The 22310-nt window shown below is 48.3% G+C and overlaps 1 protein-coding gene across 1 annotated transcript in view; it reads right to left on the bottom strand.

Moving 5' to 3' along the window:
• The window catches only part of LOC115091814 (paired mesoderm homeobox protein 2A-like), a 36738-nt gene extending 16684 nt beyond the window's left edge, over positions 1 to 20054 (bottom strand). The window contains 3 exon segments of the mRNA XM_029602042.1: positions 18517 to 18579; positions 18582 to 18706; positions 19724 to 20054. Coding sequence (XP_029457902.1) covers positions 18517 to 18579; positions 18582 to 18706; positions 19724 to 19946 — 411 coding nt within the window. The 5' untranslated portion in view covers positions 19947 to 20054.
• Between the last annotated feature and the right edge of the window lie 2256 nt (positions 20055 to 22310).

Raw genomic sequence — 22310 nt, forward strand, 5'->3', positions numbered from 1 at the left:
TTCTTTTGAGCTCCCTACCTTCAGCTTCACATGGTGACCCCCCCTTGCCTTTGAGGATTTCATTTTATGGAAAATTCTACCTCCTGGTACTTTTTTGAAACCCGCTAGATATCTGAATTTTTTTTTTCACGCTAGATCCCCTTTACCCTTCTTTCTTCTGCAGGCCGCAGCTTTAATTCTGTCACAGGCCGATGCAGAAAGCTGCCTTCAGCCAAACGCACATACTCCAATACCCCTTCAGGCTGATGCAGTACCGTGCACCGGCCGCAGCGCACGGCTCAGCACGCAATTGGACGCGTGTTTTGGACGCGTGTCCATAACCCCTGATGCAAAATGGAGTTTACCGCGTCCAAAATGCTTGTCCAACCGAGCACGTAGCTAACAGCACATGTAAAGTCCTGTCGATGAGGCTATTAGCTATTTCCCCGATGCAAAAAAAAAAAAAAGGCGCAGATTTTTACCCTCAAAAATGAATGCTTGCCCTGGTGTAGGCATTAATTCTTCAGGAGCTCAAAATGTTTACAGAAAAGCAGAAAATACTGCTTTTCATGGCGATATTAAGTCAGAGGAACCAAAAAAGGAGAAACCAAAAAAAACAATATGCTGGCAGTCAGGTTAGGAAAACAGACGCTCATAAGATTTGACGCCCAATTTTCCAAGCATCTGTTTTTCTAACCTGTGCACAGCCACAGCATGGGAAAATGGATGCTTGTTAATTGAGCGTCCCTTTTCCTACCCCGCTGACCGCCACCACCCCTGGGCGCCCTTTGCTGAGGAGGTGCTAGAGATGCAAAATTTTCCCTCGCGCCTCCTGTTTACCGAGGCAGCCGATTTAAATATTAAATTGGGCGTGCAGGAGAAGCGGATCGGCGCACGTTAAGAGAGCGGGCGCTCAATCGCGAGCACCCATTTAACGCACGCCGATATTGGATCGGTCTGATTCTGGGAGTGGAAACCTTACTGCCAGTGCAACAAGGACTTTTGCATTCACGAAATGTGCATTAAAAAATATGTGAGTCCTGCTTAGGGCCCTCGCATTGGAAATCACATGCAAATGAGAGCATTAAGCAGCACTCCCCGATGCAGAGAGGTGCGCTGGCCAAATGCAGTCACTCTTAGTGCTGGAAACGTAACTCCTGGGTCAGAGACGGGGGTTACGTTTACAACGCTGCTTCACTGGCACTGAAGATTCTTAAATACGGATCTAAAAAGCAAAAAAAAAGAACTCAGGATTTATCAGACCAACTGCTGCCACTCTCTGGCCACGGTTTCAACGCTGCCACATAGCCAGATGAGACAGTACTTATCCAAATAAGTAGCAGTGGCAAACTGCAGCCAGATGGTCAGATAAGTCAGCATGGCTGCCATTTTAGCCGATAAGCTCCGTACAGGAAAATTGCTTCTTACCTGCTGAATTTCATTCCCTTCCAGCAGATGGAGACAGAGAAACTTTTGCTGACACTGCCACATAACCTGGTGTGCCACCTGCATCCCTCAGTATTGACCTATACCCAAGCCAAGATACCACTGAGCATAACTACAAGTAACATATTCACGTCCCCTGAATGAGCAGCAGGAAGAGGAACATTAACAACATGAGAAAACTAAACGAAACCTGTGCCATTCTTCAGCCATAAGAACATAACATAAGAACATAAGAACATGCCATACTGGGTCAGACCAAGGGCCCATCAAGCCCAGCATCCTGTTTCCAACAGAGGCCAATCCAAGTCACAAGCGCCTGGCAAGTACACAAACATTAGATAAATCACAAGCTACTATTGCTTATTAATTACCATAATAGCAGTTTATGGATTTATCCTCTAGGAACTTATCCAAATCTTTTTTAAACCGAGTTACACTAACTGCTGTAACCACATCCTCTGACAATGAATTCCAGAGCTTAACTTTGTATTGAGTGAAAAAGAATTTTCTTTGATTTGTTTTAAATGAGCTACTTTTTAACTTCATAGAGTGCCCCCTGGTCCTTCTATTATCTGAGAGAGTAAATAACCGATTTAATTTAACTTGTTCAAGTCCTTTCATGATTTTGTAGACTTCTATCATATCCCCCCTCAGCCATCTCTTCTCCAAACTGAACAGCCCTGACCTTCTTTAGTCTTTCCTCATAGGGCAGCCGTTCCAAGCCCCTTATCATTTTGGTTGCCCTTCTCTGCACTTTCTCCAGTACAGCTATATCCTTTTTGGTCAATTGGACTCTCCAATTCTCCCCACATCAATAGGACTCTGGACTGATCTGTGGTACCACAGGAGCAAAAATTAGCAGGTAAGAACCAATTTTCCTTTTCCTGTACGTCCCTGGATCATCCAGACTTCTGGGATGTACCCAAGCTTCCCTACACAGGGAGGGACTGCAAGAGTCCTGCTTGAAGTACATTTTCACCAAAGCCTGGACATCCAAATGATAATGCCTGGCAAAAGTGTGCAACGACTTCCAAGTAGCCGCCCTACAAATCTTTTGTGGTGATACCTATTGACATTTGGCCCAGGATGCTGCCTGAGATCGAGCAGAGAAAGCCCTTAAACCCTCAGGGAAAGGACAACCTTGACAGATGTACACTGAACCTATTGCTTCCTTTAACCACTGCGCTTTGGTAGATTGTGAAGCCTTCTGTCCCTTTTTACTCCACTCCATAGCACAAAAAGATGATCCGACAATTGGAAGCTATTAGTGATCTTAAGATATCGCAACAATGCCCACTTTACAGCCAAGAGTCTCAACTTTCTCACGTAAGGGACTGCCACATCCAGGTTTGGGAAGGCCGGAATCTCTATCGATTGACTCAAATGGATAAGGTGCAAGGTGAGGCATATAGGGAAAAATAACCCATGCTATAGTTACATGATGTTAGGTTCCATATTAGGAGCTACCACCCAGGAAAGTGATCTAGGCGTCATATTGGATAACACATTGAAATCGTCAGCCCAGAGTGCTGCAGCAGTCAAAAAAGCAAACAGAATGTTGGGAATTATTAGGAAGGGAATGATTAATAGAATGGAAATGTCATAATGCCTCTGTATCATTCCATGGTGAGACCGCACCTTGAATACTGTATACAATTCTGGTCGCCGCATCTAAAAAAAAAATGTAGTTGTGATGGAGAAGGTACAGAGAAGGGCGACCAAAATGATAAGGGGAATGGAACAGCTCCCCTATGAGGAAAGACTAAAGAGGTTAGGACTTTTCAGCTTGGAGAAGAGATGGCTGAGGGGGGATATAATAGAGGTGTTTAAAATCATGAGAGGTCTAGAACGGATAGATGTGATTCGGTTATTTACGATTTTGGATAATAGAAAGACTAGGGGGCACTCCATGAAGTTAGCAAGTAGCACATTTAAAACTAATCGGAGAAAGTTTCTTTTTCACTCAACGCACAATTAAACTCTGGAATTTGTAGCCAGAAGATGTGGTTAGTGCAGTTAGTATAGCTGTGTTTAAAAAAGGATTGAATAAGTTATTGGAGGAGAAGTCCATTACCTGCTATTAATTAAGTTGACTTAGAAATTAGCCACCGCTATTACTAGCAACGGTAACATGGAATAGACTTAGTTTTTGGGTACTTGCCAGGTTCTTATGGCCTGGATTGGCCACTGTTGGAAACAGGATACTGGGCTTGATGGACACTTGGTCTGACCCCGTATGGCATGTTCTTATGTTCACCTTTAGGAGGAAGGAAGGAACCACACACAATGAGACTCAGGAATCCATAATTCTCAAAAAGGGCTCCCTACATTACAAAGCCTGAAGCTCCAAAATCCTTCTAATGGAACAAATTACCTCCATAAAAACCACCTTCAAGGTGAGATCTTTCATAGTTGCCCTTATAAGAGGTTTGAACAGAGCCACACACATCCCCTTAAGGACCAAGTTAAGGATCCAGGAGGGTCACAACTTACACACTGGAGGATGCAAATGTCCCCCACCCCCCGAGAAAACACACCACATCCAGGTGTGCAGCTAAGGCCGCTCCCTGCATCTTGCCTCGGAGACAGCTCAACGCCGCCACTTGAACTCTAAGGGAGTTAAGGCCAAACCCTTCATCAACCCCTGCTCCAAGAAGGTCAAAATGTGCACCATAGACACTCGAGTCAGTTCAACCCCCTGCTCTGTGCACCAAGACTCAAAAACTCTCCAAACTCTCACATATGCTAAGGATGTGGAAGTCTTCCTAGCTTACAGCAGAATGAAATGATATCCTCGGTATACCCTTTCCACCTTAAATGCTTCCTCTCAAAAGCCAAGCCATGGGACAGAAGTGATCAGCCTGATCTGAAAATACGGGACCTTGGTGAAGAAGCTTTGGTAGATGGCCGAGCCGCAATGGCCCGTCCACCGCTAGATTGATCAGATCAGCAAACCATGGCTGCTGAGGCCACTCCAGTGCCTCTAGAATCACCTCTCCTGGATGAATCTCTACTCGCTGAAATATTTTGCCCACCAGCAGCCATGGCGGAAACACATATAGGAGAATATCCCACACTGCCATGGAAGCACCAAGGCATCGACCCTTCTGCTCCGCGTTACCTCCTGCGGCTGAAGAAGTGCCGAGACTTGGCATTTTGCTGAATTGCCATAAAGTCCATGTGGGACATGCCCCGTCTGTAAAGAATAAGATGCATTGCTTCCTCGACAACTCCCATTCCCCCGGGATACAGCTGTTCTTGACTGAGAAAATCCACTAGTACTTTTGTCTAACTCAGCTATGTGAGGTGCCACCAATAATGCCAGATGCTGCTCTGCCCAGCGAATTAATTTCTGGGCTTCCTGAGTCACTGCCTGACTCTTGGTACCACCCTGTCGGTTGATGTAAGTCGTGAGAGCAACAGTCACAATAAGCAACCAAATGTCCGATCTTGTAGAGGTTTATTGTGTGCAAATATACGCAATAGAGCCTGACTCCAGCCGAGTTCGCCCTCTTTCAGTAGGGCTGCATCAGGGGCTAAAACATACAATAAATGACATTAAAAATATAAAAATGAATAAGACTGATAAAAACATATAATAAACAAACATTTAAAATGAACATATAAAATGGTAACATGGGATTATATGGAATGAGTCTAAAACAAGATGTAAGTGAAATAAATAAACCAATAAATAGTAAAACCAGCACCATAAAATAAGCACAGTAAAGTCAGTAAACACCAGCTAAACAGGTAAAACAATACAAATCAAATGCATATTGCCTTTAACTATAAAAAGTTACCATGAGTGCCATAAATTAGATAAATGTATGGAAAATAAAATAAAAGAGCTCACCACGTGTATATGATATGTTATTGGTTTATTTATTGTGTACTGTTGCTCTCACGGCTTTATTAAGCAACCTTCCTTGCTGTTTTTTTAGTCCCTCACGGTTGATGTAAGTCACCATCATCGCATTGTCCAACAAGATCCTTATGGCTGACTGCGGAAGAGAGGTAGAAAAGCCCACAAACACAAACATCACCACCCCTCATCTCTAACTGATTGATAGACCACAACGCCTCTTGTGCCGACTGTTGTCCCTGTGCTAACTGAGTCTGGCATACAGCTCCCCATCCAGAGAGACTGGCATCGATGGTAACAACTATCCAATTTAGAACCTCCAAGTCTATACCGCAACCTAACTGGTCCCGACCAAGCCACCACGAGAGACTAGAGCTGGCTATCTCCATAAAAGGCAGTGGCAGATGAAATGCTCTGACAACGGATTCCACCATAAAAGCAACACCCTCTGCAGAGGCCTCATGTGAGCAAATGCCCACGAAACTAGCTCCAAAGTGGAAGTCATGGAACCAAGAACCTGTAGGTAATCCCAGTCCCTGGGGACCACTTACTCCATTAAACTGAGAATCTGCCTCTGCAATTTGTAAACATGTTTCCTGTTGAGAACACTTTCCCAATCATGGTGTCAAAACGTGCCCCCAGGAACTCCAACACCTAAGTAGGAGTAAGATGGTTCTTTGACAGATTTAGTACCCAACCCATGGATCTCATACACTGGAGCACCAATGCCACTGCCTGTCTGCAAAGGACCTCTGACTTCGCTTGAATAAGCCAATCATCTAGATACGGGTGAAGTAAAATGCCCTCCTTTCTGAGAGCCGCTGCCACCATGACAATCACCTTGATGAAGGTCCTCAGAGCAGTCATCAACTCGAACGGAAGGGCACAAAATTGAAAATGTGTCCCGAGGATCATGAACCTCAGGAACCTCTGATGATCCGGACAGATTGCTATGTGCAAGTACGCCTCGGTCAAATCCAGAGAAGCCAACAGCTCTCCTTTGTGCACCACTGCAATGACTGAGCACAGGGTCTCCATCCAAAAACGAGGAACTTTGAGAGCCACATTCATCTTTTTTCAAGTTCAAAATTGGGCAGAAGGTCCACTCCTTTTTTGGGAACACAAAATAAATGGAATACCTTCCCGTCCCTTGCTCCCCCTAGGGACAGGAACAATGGCTTCCAGTTATCTGTAAGTGAATTGTTACAGGACCGGGCAGTTCTCCGGTTCCTCCTCTTACCTCCAGGCCGGCCTGGCCCGCAGGGACGCTCCTGAGGCCATGCAGGCCTGATTCGCGGCCTGCTGCAGCTCTCCCTGTGCGAGGGAGACGCCGCCGGCCCAACGCGCTTGGCCCCACCCCCTAGGCACGCGCGCGCCCAGAGGCTGGAGCCTTAAAGGGGCCAACGCGGGAAAACTACAGGGGATGCCCCAGATGACGTCAGACGCTCCAGGGTATTTAAACCCTGCAGCTCCATCAGGACGGGGCCTTGCAACGAGGTTCCTCAGGTTCCCTGACTCTCTAGTTGCTGCAGTATCTCTGATCATCTGGTCTTCTGGCTCCTGACCTGGCTTGTTCCTGACTTCGTCTTCGGCATCTGCCCCTGGCCTTGATATTGACTTCTGACTTCTGGCTTCTGACCCGGCTTTGTCTCCTGACTTCGCTTCCAGCTTCCGCTCCTGGTTTTGGTTCATCCTCTGACTTCTGGCTTTGACCCGGCTCCGTTCCACGACTCCGTCTTCTGCTTGCATCCCTGGCTTTGGTTTGGATCTCGGACTTCTGGCTTCTGACCCGGTTTCGCTCTTGGACTCTGACTCAGCTTCATTCATCATCTCAGGTATCCGGTACTTGCTGGCCCAGAGGGATTCTCCTAAGTCCCAGTGGCTCGGGCTCTCACGGGCTCCTCCCGGGGGAGCACGGTTTCCAAGGATGAAGACTCTTCTGCTACCTGGGTCCAGCCGTCCTTCACCCATCTCTTCGGCTGCAGCCCGGATCCTTGGTCGCATAGGATCCCACCTAAGTCCAAGAGGTCCGGGTCCCTACGAGCTCCTCCTGGGGGGGACCTCGGACTTCCAGTGGCGAAGCCTCTTCCGACTCTCTTCCGCACCACCTCCCGGCTGTGACACTCACTGTGGTCCTCCACAGCATACCATCCACCGTCTCAGCCGGCACAAGGGTCCACGACCGTAACAGTTTGCAAGGCCATGGACCCGGCGGATCTTGCAGGCCTGAAAGCCATTCCGGGTATTGCCCAGAGGCTGCAACAGCAGCAAACCTGCCTCGACACCCTGATGGCAATGGTGCAGTGATTAGCTGACCGTGTTGGCGGAGCCACGGCTGCGAGTCCTTTGGTACCCGGAGCTGGGATGAATTCCGGATCTTCAGCACCCATACAGATGCCAGTCCCTTCGCGGTTTTCAGGAGACGCGAAGCTTTGCCGAGGGTTCCTGAACCAGTGTTATATTCGATTCAACCTCCTCCCGCTTCAGTTTCCGACAGACCGGGTCAAGACAAGCTTCATTATCTCTCTACTGGATGGCAGACCCCTGGCGTGGGCCTCCAACCTCTGGGAGTGCCAGGACTCCCACCTGGACAACCTGGTACACTTCTTCTCTGCCTTTAGATGGGTCTTTGATGAGTCCTCTCGCAAACCCACTGCCGCATCAGAGTTGCTCCAGTTGCGTCAGGGTAACCGGCCTTTGGCGGAACAAGCTATGGATTTCCAGACGCTGGCCACCGAATTAAACTGGGGAAGTGACAGCTTGCACGGTATCTTTTTGGAAAGCCTCTTCCCAAGGCTCCAGGATGAATTGGCGGCCCGAGATCTCCCGGACCACTTGGATGATCTCATTGATCTTGCGTGCCAGGTGGACCGCCGTATCCAACGCCGGTTCCGAGAAAGGAGGCCTGCTCACAGACCCGGGAACGCCAGAATCACCCCTTCCCGAAGCGATTCCGCTCCTTCTGTCTCTCCGGAAGCTTCTGATCCCAAACCCATGCAAGTGGGTCAGGGGCCTATCTCGCAGGAGGAAAGGAGAAGATGTCGGTCCCTGGGCCTGTATCTCTATTGCACTGGGAAGGGCCATTTCCTCGCCCACTGTAGCAAGTGTCCGGGAAATGCTCAGACCTAGAGACAGTTGGGAAGCTAACCCTAGGTCACACCACTGCTGCCTCCCCGTGCACCGTACTGGTGACCATACTCCTTCCCGAAGGAGAGTTTGAGACGCTAGCCCTGATTGAATCAGGAGCTGGGAGAAACTTCATTCTCAAGGACCTGGCCCAGCAACACCAGATTGCAGTTCAACCCAAACGACCCCAGCTCCGTGTGTCTTCTATTCAGGAGAGGCTTCTTCAAGGGACCATCGATACTCGTACTAGGCCTTTCACGCTACCACGTGAATTTTGCATGAAGAGGAGATTTCATTCCTCATCCTGGAGAGGTCTATGCACCCGGTCATCCTGGGACTGCCGTTGGCTACGGAAGCACTCTCCCATAATTTGTTGGGAAACCCTCCAAGTGGCATCCTGGGGCCCTTCATGCTTCGGCTCTTGCTTGACTGCTGTTCCGCGACCATCGATACCTCTCCTGATGACATCATTGGCGTTGCCGCCCCACTATCAGGACTACCACAATGTCTTTTCCAAGGAGAGAGCCGAGATCCTCCCAGAGCACCGCCCTTTTGACTGTGCAATCAACTTGCTCCCGGGTACCATGCCACCATGAGGATGGGTCTACCTGTTGTCTCTTCCTGAGACACAAGCCATGTCTACATACATCCGGGAGAACCTAGATCGTGGGTTCATTCGACCATCCAAGTCCCCGGCTGGAGCAGGCTTCTTCTTCGTGCAAAGAAGGACGGATCCCTCCGACCCTGCATAGACTACCGTGGCTTGAACAGCATTACCCGGCGGGATCGGTACCCACTGCCTTTGATCCCGGAACTGCTGGACAGGCTACAAGGAGCCAAGGTGTTCACAAAACTGGATCTCCGTGGGGCGTACAACCCAGTAAGGATTTGTCCAGGCGACGAATGGAAAACCGCATTCAACACAAGGGATGGACATTACGAATACCTAGCCATGCCCTTCGGTCTCTGCAATGCCCCGGCAGTTTTTTCAAAACCTCATGAACGAGGTCCTAAGAGACATGCTACATTCCTCGGTAATCGTTTACCTCGATGATGTACTCATATATTCCAAGGACCTGGAGACGCACTGCCAAGATGTTCGAAGAGTCTTACAGAAGCTATGAGATAACCAACTTTACGCTAAGTTTGAAAAATGTCTCTTCGAGCAGGAGTCTTTACCCTTCCTTGTGTACATCGTATCCTCCACCGGTTTCCGTATGGATCCAGAGAAGGTCGTGGCAATCAAGGATTGGCTGCAACCACTAGGAGTGAAAGCACTCCAACGGTTCCTGGGGTTTGCCAACTTTTACCGGCAATTTATCCCTCTCTACTCTTAGAAGGTAGCTCCGCTGACAGCCCTTACCAGAAAGGGCGCCGACACTAAGCACTGGCCATCGACGACCCTACGAGCCTTCCAAGAATTGAAGGAAGCGTTCCTCCAGGAAACCTGCCTTTGCCACCCTGACCCTCAACGCCCCTTCATCATGGAGGTTGACACCTCCGACGTAGCGGTCGGGGCTGTTCTAAGTCAGCTGTCCAATGGAGGTAAACTCCTGCCATGTTCCTACTACTCCTGCAAGTTCTCCCCTGCCGAGAGGAACTATGGCATAGGGGATAAGGAACTACTGGCCATCAAACTTGCATTCGAGGCGTGGCGGCAATGGCTGGAGGGGGCCCAGCACCCGATCGTCGTTTACACAGACCACAAGAACCTGGAATACCTGTGTCGTGCGCAGCATCTTAACCCACGGCAGGTGCGCTGGTCACTCTTTTTCAGTCGTTTCAATTTTTCCCTTCAGTACTGACCAGCATCCAAGAACGTCCAGGCGGATGTGCTCTGCCGCACCGCGGAGACAGAGGATACCATCAACCCGCCTCAGTACATTCTGGATCCAGCCCCAAGTTCTTCTGGATGCATCTGAAGTGGCTCCTGCGGGTAAGACGGTGGTGCCATCTCGCTCCTGTAGAAAGGTTTTAGCATGGGCCCATGATTGCCTGATTGCTGGGCACCCAGGGGCAGCCAGGACCCTAGAGCTGCTGACAGAGTTCTACTGGTGGCTGCAGGTCAAGAAAGATGTATGACTATGTCCAGTCGTGTCCTACCTGTGCCCGGCAGAAGTCCCTACATGGACGCCCCTGGGGGCTCCTGCGGCCACTACCCATTCCCATGGAGCCTTGAACTCACCTGTCCACAGATTTTATTGTGGATTTGCTGGTTTCTGATGGGAAGACCGTGATATGGGTCATAGTCTATCGGTTTTCGAAGATGGCCCACCATGCCTCTTGCCAAATTACCTTCAGCACCATAAGAACATAAGAACATAAGAAAATGCCATACTGGGTCAGACCAAGGGTCCATCAAGCCCAGCATCCTGTTTCCAAAGGTGGCCAATCCAGGCCATAAGAACCTGGCAAGTACCCAAAAACTAAGTCCATTCCATGTAACCATTGCTAATGGCAGTGGCTATTCTCTAAGTGAACTTAATAGCAGGTAATGGACTTCTCCTCCAAGAACTTATCCAATCCTTTTTTAAACCCAGCTATACTAACTGCACTAACCACATTCGCTGGCAACAAATTCCAGAGTTTAATTGTGCGTTGAGTAAAAAAGAACTTTCTCCGAATAGTTTTAAATGTGCCCCTTGCTAACTTCATGGAGTGCCCCCTAGTCTTTCTACTATCCGAGTTGGCTACCAGAGTTGGCTACCCTCTTCACCCAGCACATCTTCCGACTCCATGGACTTCCTTCGCACATTACCTCAGACCATGGTCCCCAGTTTACGGCAAAATATTGGAAGTCCCTCTGCAGGAAGTTCGGGGTGCAACTGGATCTGACAACTGCCTTTCACCCTCAGGCCAATGACCAGGCCGAATGGACCAACAGAACACTAAAGGCTTTCCTCGGAGATCTGCAAAATGACTGGGTCACTTTATTACCTTGGGCGGAGTTTTCGTATAAACCACCACAAGCACTCCGCAAACTAAAACTGTCCCCTTTTCAGTTGGGTCTATGGAAAGAGCCCTAGACCTCCATTGCCTTTGCCGCTGACAGTACCTTCGCCTGCGGTTCAGCTTATGGCACGATAGTTGTGCACCCTCTGGACTTCCACCCAGGCGAAACTCCGTTTGGCGGCAACCAAGGCCAAGAAATATGCAGATAGATCACGACAGCCTGCTCCGACCTTCCTTCCAGGGCAGAGGAGTTTGGTTGAGCACCAGGAATATCCATCTGCGGACTCCCTCTATGTGTCTGGCCCCCAGGTACATTGGGCCATTCACGGTAGTGGAGCGGGTGGGGGCAGTCTCCTATCGGCTATGGCTGCCATCCACCCTGAGGATCTACAATGTGTTCCATGTGTCTCTGCTTAAGCCGGTGGTGCTCTCCACATTCCATGCCACACCTCGGAACCTACCCCCGCTGAAGCTGATGCCGACGTCACCTATAAAGTAAAGGATGTCCTGGACGTTCGGTCCCCACCGTCGCCAGGTGGGAGTGCCTCCTCTCCCGGGAGGGGTACGGCCTCCCGGACGAGAATTCCTGGGAAGCTTTCTTTTCATATCCTGGACAAGTCCCCTCCTCCATCAGTTTCACTTGGCTCATCCTGCCAAGCCAGGACCTCGGGAAGGGGGCGTAGGAGGGGGGGTACTGTTACGGGACCGGTGACGCAGTCGACGGGGGGGTGGAAGGAAAGTTTCCTCTGAGGCCGCTCCGATTTTGGAGCGGCCTCGGAGGGAACGGGCAGCGCGTGCAGGGCTCGGCGCGCGCAAGTTGCACAAATGTGCACAAATGTGCACCCCCTTGTGCGTGCCTGGTGCGCGAACAAAAGTACGCGCACACGCTGTGTTTTAAAATGTACCCCTCAATGTTTGTCAAATGGAAATGTTGCTAGTCAATTGAAACCCATGGTTGAAGTCCTAAATGGTTTGGAAGATCGTATGAGTAAGGTAGAAAAAAGGAGATAAAGGAAAATCATGAAGAATGTGAAAAAGGAAATAAATACAATTAAAGATGTTCAGTATTCCATCATAAAAGAAAATTTAAGTATGAAGATGAAAATGGGAATCCACTGAAAACCAGGCTTGGGCAAAAAATATCTGTCTTGTAAATTTCCAAAAAATTATTTTATTGCACCAAGGGATATGTGGAAGAGGTATCTCTTAGAAATCCTTAAAATACCTGAACAGACTTGGCCTTTAATATCAAGGATTTACTATATATTGGAGATGTGATTCGGCTGAACCTTTTGCTTTGGCCTTCGTTATTGGCCTGCCGTGGGAAATTCCATTTCCTGCGGTTGGGACCGTTTATTTTGGTTGTCCCAAACCAAAAAAAAAACAAAACACCCCAACCCTTCAGATTTAATTAATTACAATCCCCCATCCTCCTGACCCCCCCCAAAACTTGCCTAAAGTCCTTGGTGGTCCAGTGGGGGTCCCGGGAGCGATCTCCCGCTCTTGGGGCTGTCAGCTGCCGGTGGCCCTTTGCCCTTACCATGTGACAAGGGCTATCGGTGCCATTGGCCGGCCTCTGTCACATGGTAGGAGCAATGGACGGCCATTTTGTTTTTTTAATGTGCCCTTTCTCCCCCCCCCCAAAACGATAAGAAAACCACATGAAATTTTGTGGGTTTTTTCTATCATTTCGGCGACCCCCCCCACCTCGAAACGTGATGAAATAAGAAATATCGTCTATATTTCCTATTCTGTCACAAACAAATGCACATCCCTACTGTATATCAACCCCTTAAAAGGGGAAGTGAAGAATTACGTGGGGACAGATTTGTTCAACACTAGAACCTCAAATGGATGAGACTAATATTATTGAAAGCTCTTTGAGCGAACAGGTTTTGCCGGCTCACTTATTGTGTCATTTCTTCTGGAGACAGATAAAGAACGGATATTCAAAAGGTTCTTTCAATATAGATCTGAAAGTTTTCTGGGTTTGAAAGTTCAAGTTTTTCCAGACTTGGCAAAAGAGACTCAAAAAAAGAGGAAACAATTTTTAATTTTAAAACCTAAGGTGTTAGAAATGGGGGCTGCATATTTCCTTAAATTTCCCTGTAAATGTCTAGTAAAGTATCAAAATGCATCATACATTTTCTATAATCCAGCACAGCTTTCCTCTTTTATAACTGATAGATTTATGCCAGTTGCTAAGTCATCCCCCGTCGTTTGAAAATCTTTAAGCATAACTGCTAAAAAAAGGAAGGGACTTGTTTAACCAGCTTTTGTTTAGTAATATAGATATTTCTGTTCCTCAAGGTAGTGGATTGGATCTCAGTTTTGAGGACTAAATACATTATTGACAAAAAATTGTATTTCCTGATTTTTTCTTTTTTGTATAAGTATTTTGCGAATGTCATAATGTTTTTCTATTTAAGTGTTAATTCTTGAAATATGTAATTGGAAATTATAAATAAAGAATAAAAAAAAAAAAAAGAAATCGCCCATTATTATTGCACTGCCAAATTGTTTAGCTTTCCTGATCTCTCTTAGCACTTCATTATCAGTCTGATCATTTTGGCCAGGTGGACGGTAGTCTACGCCTATCACTCTATACTCTTACCCAACACACGTGGGATTTCTACCCAAATAGATTCTACTGAGCATTGAGTCTCTTGTATGATCTTTATCCTGTTAGACTCTATACCCTTCCGGACATAAAGTGCCACACCCCCACCAAGTCGATCCTCCCTATCATTGCTATATAATTTGTACCCTGATATAGCACTGTCCCATTGGTTATCCTCCTTCCACCATGTCTCTGAGATGCCAATTTTGTCAATTCATCATTCACTGCTATCACTCTGATCTCCCATCTTACTTCTTAGACTTCTGGCATTGGCATACAGACATTTCAAAGTGTGTTGTGTTAGTATTATAACCTGCTTTTCAGTTGATAGGGATAAGTTAGAATTTTTTAGCTCAGGTGAGTTTTTAGTTACAGGCACTTGGACTTTTTAATTATTGGAACCTCACTGTGGATGCCCTAATTCTAATGCATCATTAGTATCCTTTGAAGATACCTCTCTCCCAACCATGCGATGCTGAGCGACTGTCGGCTTTCCCCTTTGTTCTAGTTTAAAAGCTGCTCTATCTCCTTTTTAAAGGTTAGCGCCAGCAGCCTGGTTCCACTCTGGTTAAGGTGGAGCCCATCCCTTCGGAAGAGACTCCCCCTTCCCCAAAAGGTTCCCCAGTTCCTTACAAAACTGAATCCCTCTTCCCTGCACCATCGTCTCATCCACGCATTGAGACTCCGGAGCTCTGCCTGCCTCTGGGGATCTGCACGTGGCGATGCACCATGTGAGAAACGCAATAAGCTTAATACTGCTATCATCGTAACCTGTATTAACCCACTGTGGCAGGCATAAGCCTCTCCCTGTTTAAAATGTAATATAAAAATGGACATTTACAATGCTGAGTGAGCGGCGCACAATTTTAACACTGAGTGGGTGACCTTGTTCACAACATTTGGAGACAACTAACCAACACCCTTCGTAAAAGCTAAGTATTTGGGCAGTTTTAACGCCGGACGTTTGGCGGTTTTTTTAATGCATTTTAATGAATGAAGATTTGGGATGTTTGCCATCCACTACTTTTTTCTGTATGCAAGTAAAATTCTAAAAAATATTATCTGTTCCTCAGACTAGCACATGATTCCGACACCATTGAGGCTTATGCCTGCCACAGTGCGTTAAATACAGGTTATGATGAGTTTCTCACTAGCTCTCTTCTTGGTTTCACCCATTGAGTCTCAACCACCAAGCACTCAACCAAGCCTCAAGCTTCCTTAGATCCCTCCTCTCTCAGGGATGTCCACTCGTTTCAGGTTTTAATGCCACATCCACCAGGAAGTCGAACCTTTCCTTCTAACCCCATCCGCAAAAAAGACACTGAATGGAACCAGCCCCAAAATGGATCCCTCTTTTTCCTCGGTGTGACTCCCACGGCGAACCCCCTCCACCCTCCGTCATTCGACCGGTTTCTAATCCAGCCCCCACCTTGCGATCCATCCCCGGGCGGTTCCGTTTATTCGTGAGCCTCCGTGGCAGGGCACGAGCTTTGGTGACCACAGGGGCTCCCTTTCTTCAGACGGGGGCTGAAGGCTGGAAGCGTTTGCCTGCTGGGATTTCTGTGTTGCTATGAGTGACCGTGTGCAGAGTCCATCCAGCTCGGCAGCAGCAGGGTGCGGAGCAGGCTTGAGGCTTTGCGCTCAGATCCCTGAGGAAACCCCACTGCCAGGGCTTCTGGTAACTCGGATTTGGGTTCACTTCCAAAAAAAAAAAAAGTTTAAAACCAGCAACAAAAAGATCTTAAAAAAGACCTTATGTTTGTGGGACTTCCAAAACCCTGAGCAGGCTGCCATATTTTCAGATGTGGAATCTATTTGCATCCCAAATTAGAAAGTTGAGCTTGTAGCACTAACAAGCTGATAAGAACTCAGACTAGTGATAATCTTTAGCTTGTGTCATCTGTGCACACAGTCCTGCCTGAGATAATTTCACTGGTTAGAGTGTCCCTGCCCCAGAGAGCTTAGAATCTAACTAAGCAGCGGGAGGATAAAGAAAAAATTCTGCCTGGCTGCACACCTTGGCTAGGTTGTAAGCTCCCTAGGGGTGCGGACCCTAACATGCAATGTTGTAGTTCGGCACAAGGAGAAACTACCTTTTCAGTTAGACGCCAATGTTCTCTGCTTGCGATCAAAGCCTGCCGGAGAGTCCCTCGTCCCTGTCCCCACAGGTCTGAGAGTAGCTTAGAGAGCAGCCGAGTGCAGGCCCCTAATCACAAGGATACATAACTTTACATATAGACTATGCTCTCCTTAGCGCACTCTGAATCAGCCGACTTTCTGACTGCTGCAGGTAAAATGCTCTTTAGTCACATTAGTGACTGCTGCTTCACACCTCAGTAATCAAAGCACTCCACACTGCACTGATTAAACTATACCACACCACTAACACCTACACTGCACTGACAGACCCTACACCGTACTTACACACTGCACTTATTGAACCACACTACACCACTAACACCTACAATGCACTGACAGACTCTATACCGCAATTACAACATCCAGAATGCAATGACAAGACTCCACAATACACTGACACACTCCACTTCTAAAACCACACTCCACTACCAACACCCACACCTTACTGACGGACCCTACTGACACACTGCACTAATATAACCACGCTTCTACCAGCACCCACACTGCAATGACAGACCCTACACTGTGTCACACTGCACTAATATAACCACGCTATTCTACCAGCACCCACACTGCAATGACAGACCCTACACTGTACTGTCACACTGCACTAATATAACCACACTATTCTACCAGCACCCACACTGCAATGACAGACCCTACACTGTACTGTCACACTGCACTAATATAACCACGCTATTCTACCAGCACCCACACTGCAATGACAGACCCTACACTGTACTGTCACACTGCACTAATATAACCACACTATTCTACCAGCACGCACACTGCAATGACAGACCCTACACTGTACTGTCACACTCCACTAATATAACCACACTATTCTACCAGCACGCACACTGCAATGACAGACCCTACACTGTACTGTCACACTGCACTAATATAACCACACTATTCTACCAGCACGCACACTGCAATGACAGACCCTACACGGTACTGTCACACTGCACTACACTGTACTGTCACACCTCCCTTCCTCCCTCCTCCCAACCCTCCCTTCTATCCTTAATCCTAAATTATTTATATCAACAAGTTATTTATGTACATATGTTATATACTATAATCTATTGTTCCATGTTTTCTGTTATAATTGTTACCATGTTATAATGTAAAATAGGGCCAATCTCGCCCTATTCTTTTAGTTATCTGGAAACCGAAGTGATATCTCGATTGAATGTCGGTATATAAAAGAAATAAAAATAATAATAATAATAAAACCACACTATTCTATCAGCACCACACTGTAATGACCGACCTTACACTGTACTGACACACTGCATCAATATAATCACACCACAGTACCAGCATCCACACTGCAATGACAGACCCTACACTACATTGTCCTCACTCACTATGCATTAATAGATTACACCCATATAACCTGTAATCAACCAATCTATGCACTACACTTCCAACCCCCCTGCTGCACTGGAAGACCTTACAGAACACTGCTACTACCAAAATCTAAAATACACCAGCCTCCACTACACACTGTCAGGACCACACTACACCGGAAATCTGCATGATACAACACCATTTCCTACATTGCACTGCCGGCCCCACACTATACAGCCTCCCTCTCTGCTAGGCTGCCATTTGCATGGTGCACTCCTAATCTCTCCACTGCACTGCCAGCCTCTGTACTATAATGCCAGCTGCCATGCTGTGCTGCCAGGCCAGCCAGCTTTTTTGCATGTCGATAATCATACACCCCTTCCTTAAACTGGTGCCTTTGGAGAACTGCTTTACAGCCCTACTTCCTGTTCCTCTTTCTTTTCACCAGAAGTTTTCTCCTGCAGGTCCAGTTCAGCTGGAACCAGGAGTGGAGTCTGTTATAGCACCTTGAACCCAGGATTCGTCTTCCTATTTTTATAATCCCTCCCCTCACTTCCATTTAGTGTCACAGGTGCGGGCTGGGGGGGGGGGGGGGGGCCATGCACCTACTTCTGGAACACTGCTATGGCGGCTGCCGAACGTGGCCACTAGGTGTCACCCTTAAGCAAGGACCCTGATGCCCCCCGCCCTGCAGGGCGGCAAAGCATCCCCAACTCCAGCCAACCAGGGAGCAAACGCCGGGAGCCGGGGTCCGAACCAGATGACCTTAAGCACGGCAGGGCACAGCCCTTAGGGGACCTGCTTAATGTAAAGAAGCAGATCAAAAGCCTGGTGACCGTGCCTTAGACATGCACATCCGTTCGGGCGATTTCTGTCCCTGTCACCCTCATCCCTGCTTGCAAAGTCCCAGCAATGAATGAATAAACATGGGTGAAGCAGAGGGCTGCAAGCTGGACTCAGGCTGGGTACCCGCAGATTTTGTGGGTATTGTTTGGGCTCTGCTTCCCCTCCTCCCAGCTGGGGTCCGGCTCACCTGCACCCTGGCCTCCGTCAGGTCGATCTTCAGCGCCAGCTCCTCCCTGGTGTAGATGTCCGGGGGTAGTGGGTCTCGGCGAAGACCCTCTCCAGCTCCTTCAGCTGCGAGCTGGTGAAAGTCGTGCGGATCCGCCGCTGCTTCCTTTTCTCGTTGATGCCGGAGGGGTCCGAGAAAAACTTGTAGGGAACTGCAAACGACAAGACGGGAAGGAGAGCTCTGAGCACGGGAAAGGACCTAGCAAAAGTTTGGGGGGGGGTTTTTTGTTTCGTTTTAACCGCTGTAATAACAAAACGGTTTCAAAGGCTTCCTGAACTGAACATGGATCGGAGGAAGCTCTGAGATATTCCAGAGGGCGGAATCCTGCTCCGAGCTCCCAGACAGAGGGGAAGAGGACAGGGTGGGAGCTGCAGCCCGGTGCCGGCACCGGGAGATGATCGCCCTGGACCTCGATGGAAACTCTTCGGAGCTGCTCCCGGCCCCTGGCCAAATCCGGGCAGAGCGATGTCACCTGTACTATCTCTGTCTAATAAAGGAAATCATGGACACTGCACGTGTGAGGACCCTGAGCAGCGCTAGAACTGGAATAGAATCGGAATTTAAGCAAAAAATAAATAAATCTAAGAGCTTTAGCACCCAGCCACCTGCACCCACAAACCAAATAAATTTGTATTAAAAAACTATATATATAGAGATATATATACACACACACACACAGTATATATATATGTATGTAGAAAGGAAAATTAGATTTCCAGAAGTGATTTTTATTGCATACATTCCCAGTGGGATAGAATAATAAAAAAAACAACTCTCAAAATTAATAATTTCATCAAAAACGAGATGCCGCTTCTGTAGCTATCAAATTAGATACAGTATCTTGATCTAATACCGCATTGGCCCTAACTTGATTACACATTAATTTGTTTTGGCTGTGAACATAGGAATACTTGGGCCCTAACTTGATTACATCTCCCAAATCCTATATCTTTATAACCGCATTTCGCAAAATTGGTTTAGAACCTTTTTTTTTTTTTTTTTTTTTAAAGGCCAAAACGGATATAAAGGCATCGCCTTCCAGATTTCCGAGCCGTGGACGGGAGAGGCAAAGCGGGTCCCCCATCTTCTCACTCACTGTCCCCCCCCCCTGATCTCTGGGGGGGGGAGGGACGACGACGACACCTGACCCCCCCCCCCCCCGTGTTACCTGTGGAATAAGGTGAAGGCTGGTGGTCCCGGAGCGCCCCCAGGGTGCAGCTGGCGGTGGCGAGGGGCGGGCACCCCGGGGTGCCCCCGAAGCTGCCCCTGATGGGGTTGTACTGGAAGCTGTTCGCCTGGCTGCAGGAGCTGAAGTCCGCGTAGGCTGAGGCCTCCATGGCGGCCATGCAGGAGTCGTAGGAGTTCAGGTAAGAGTAATCCATTTTGTACATAGGAGGAAGGCGATGGCCACAAATAAGAAGAAGAAGAAGAAGAAGAATTTGCAGGGGAGGGGGAGAGAAAAAAAAGAAAAAGGCTCTCGCTGCAGACAGGGAGGCCAAGGAGAGGTCTCTCGGGGCCCCGGTGGCAGCCTGGCCCCTCCCTCTGCCCGCCGCAGACTGACCGAGGAGCCCGGGGTGCCTGCAGCGCGCCCTCCCTCCCCTCCAGTCGGGCTCTGCTCCTGCCGGCTGCGGGCGGGCGCTTATAATCGCCTGGCAGCCGTGCAAGACAATGGCGAGGCGGAGGTCTCTTAGCATGACAATGTCTTCCCGGTCTGTGGGGGCAGTAGAGGGTGGACCCTCCCCTCCCCTCCCTGCAGGCTAATTCCGCGCTTAACCCTTTCCGGCACCCGCCTGCCAAAGAGAAAGCCACTTTTTTTCTTTCCTTTTTTTTTTTGTTGTTTGCAATGCGGAGCCACCTGTAAGTGGTTGGCTCCGGAGCGGATCCGGATTCAAGGCGAAGCTCCGCCATGCACCGGACCAGCGGAAAATCTTCCCGGGGGGGATAATTCGATTTGCGCATTTCTGGGGCAGGGGAATTCAAGAGCCCTCGAGTGTGGGGAACTCTTTTCTGGAAATCGAATTTTTCCCCAGTTGTCCCAGCAAAACAAGTGCATCCCTGCCCGTCCCCAAATAAACTGGGCGTCTCCTCAGCTTCCTCAGCAGGGAAGGAGAAAGCCCTCAGTTCTGCACCGAATTCGCAGTGAAGAGACCGGAGGGAGAATCGGTCCCAATGTCCGCATTACACGGTCCCGCCGGGGCGCCTGTGCAGAAATGAGAGAGAGAGAGAAGGCGCCCACCTGGCCCGGCTCCTTCCCTCCCTGCCGGGCTCGCTTTTCCCTCCCTCCCTCACCTGCACTTCCCCATCCTCCGCTCTTTTATTTCGTTCTCTCTCTTCCTTGAACTTTTCTCTCGCTTCCCCCTTCCTTCCAGTTTGGTTTTTTTTATCCCAGTGTTTTGTTTTTTTCTTCCTCCTCCGGTTCCACTTTCTCTCTCCCCCCTTTCTTGGGTGTCTGCCCAGCTCCCTCCTATTTCTGGGAAATCGCTCTGGTTCCCCCCCAGCATAAACGAAGCTGCATTTTCCTATCTCACGGACTCCATTTCATTTCTCAGTTTTTTATACAATTTTTTTGATCAACTGGAAATTATCCTTCTGTCTTTTTATGCTTTATTTCGTAAAAGTGAAAGATAAAAAAATAAATATCGTCCTCTCTTGCAATTTTGTAGTTTCCAGTCTCTCTCTCCCCCTCCTTTCGTTTCTCTTTTATTTTTTCTTTTATTATTCCTGGCTTGCAAGTGTCAGAGACGGACTCGGAAAGATGAATGTGGATTATAAGAATAATAAACATTTGACACGCAATATCCAGTGCAATACACCGCATGCAAAACGTCTACAATAGAAATACTTTAAGGAATAAGTAGGGAAAACGTCGGAAATGTGCTGCTCGGATATTCATTCTCGGGAATCTTTATTAGCTCTGTTGCGTGCTCTGATATTCATTCTCGGGAATTTATTAGCTCTGTGGGGTTTACCGGATCCGCGGTTCACATTTCGTGCAAGACAAACGAATGATTGCGACAATCTAGCCAAACCCCGAAACCGCCACTTACCAAACCGAACTGTCGGAGGAGCCCAGAGATCCTGCCAGGCCACAGAATTAGTCATTATAATTATAGCCTCTTCCCTTTACACACCAGAGACAAAACACAACTGAAATTGAAGTTTGTGGATACAAATTATTCAAAGTTACATTTATTTGTGTTTTCGAATTGATGAGGGGTTTTGGTTTTTTTTGGGAGAGAGGGGGGGTAATCTCCCCCGGGGGAATATGGGGTTTTGTTTGGTAATAGAGTTTGTGCTATTGAATGTAAGGCTTGGGCTGAGTGGTGGGGAGAGAAGCTCTTTGCCTCCAGCCATTAGCAGGTTAATAGTTCCATTAACTTCTTTCGAAAGGAGCCCCCTCCCCATTCAGTCTCTGTACGCAGCCTCTCCTCCTCCTAATTCAATCAGCTCACTCCTCCCCCCCCCCCTCCAGTAGTCAGACCCGGGGCTAAGTCCCTGTCAACATCAGGTGGAGAAGGAAAGGGAAGGAAGGGAGAGAGAACAAGAAAAGGGAAGGGAAAGAAGGACGAATGAGGAGGAGGGAGGGGGTGGTGAAAAGAAAGGGAAACACCTGGCTGAAAGGAGAGGGGGAAGCCCAGTTTTTTTTGGGGGGGGGCCCTGTTTCTTTGCAGTCCCTCGGAGCGCAAAGCAGATGCAGGGGGGCAGAGGCTCTGAGGGCCACTCCCCGCTCAAAGGCAGAGGCCCGCGGGCCACTT

This window comes from Rhinatrema bivittatum, chromosome 5, assembly GCF_901001135.1.
Source record: "Rhinatrema bivittatum chromosome 5, aRhiBiv1.1, whole genome shotgun sequence".
Classification (NCBI taxonomy): domain Eukaryota; kingdom Metazoa; phylum Chordata; class Amphibia; order Gymnophiona; family Rhinatrematidae; genus Rhinatrema; species Rhinatrema bivittatum.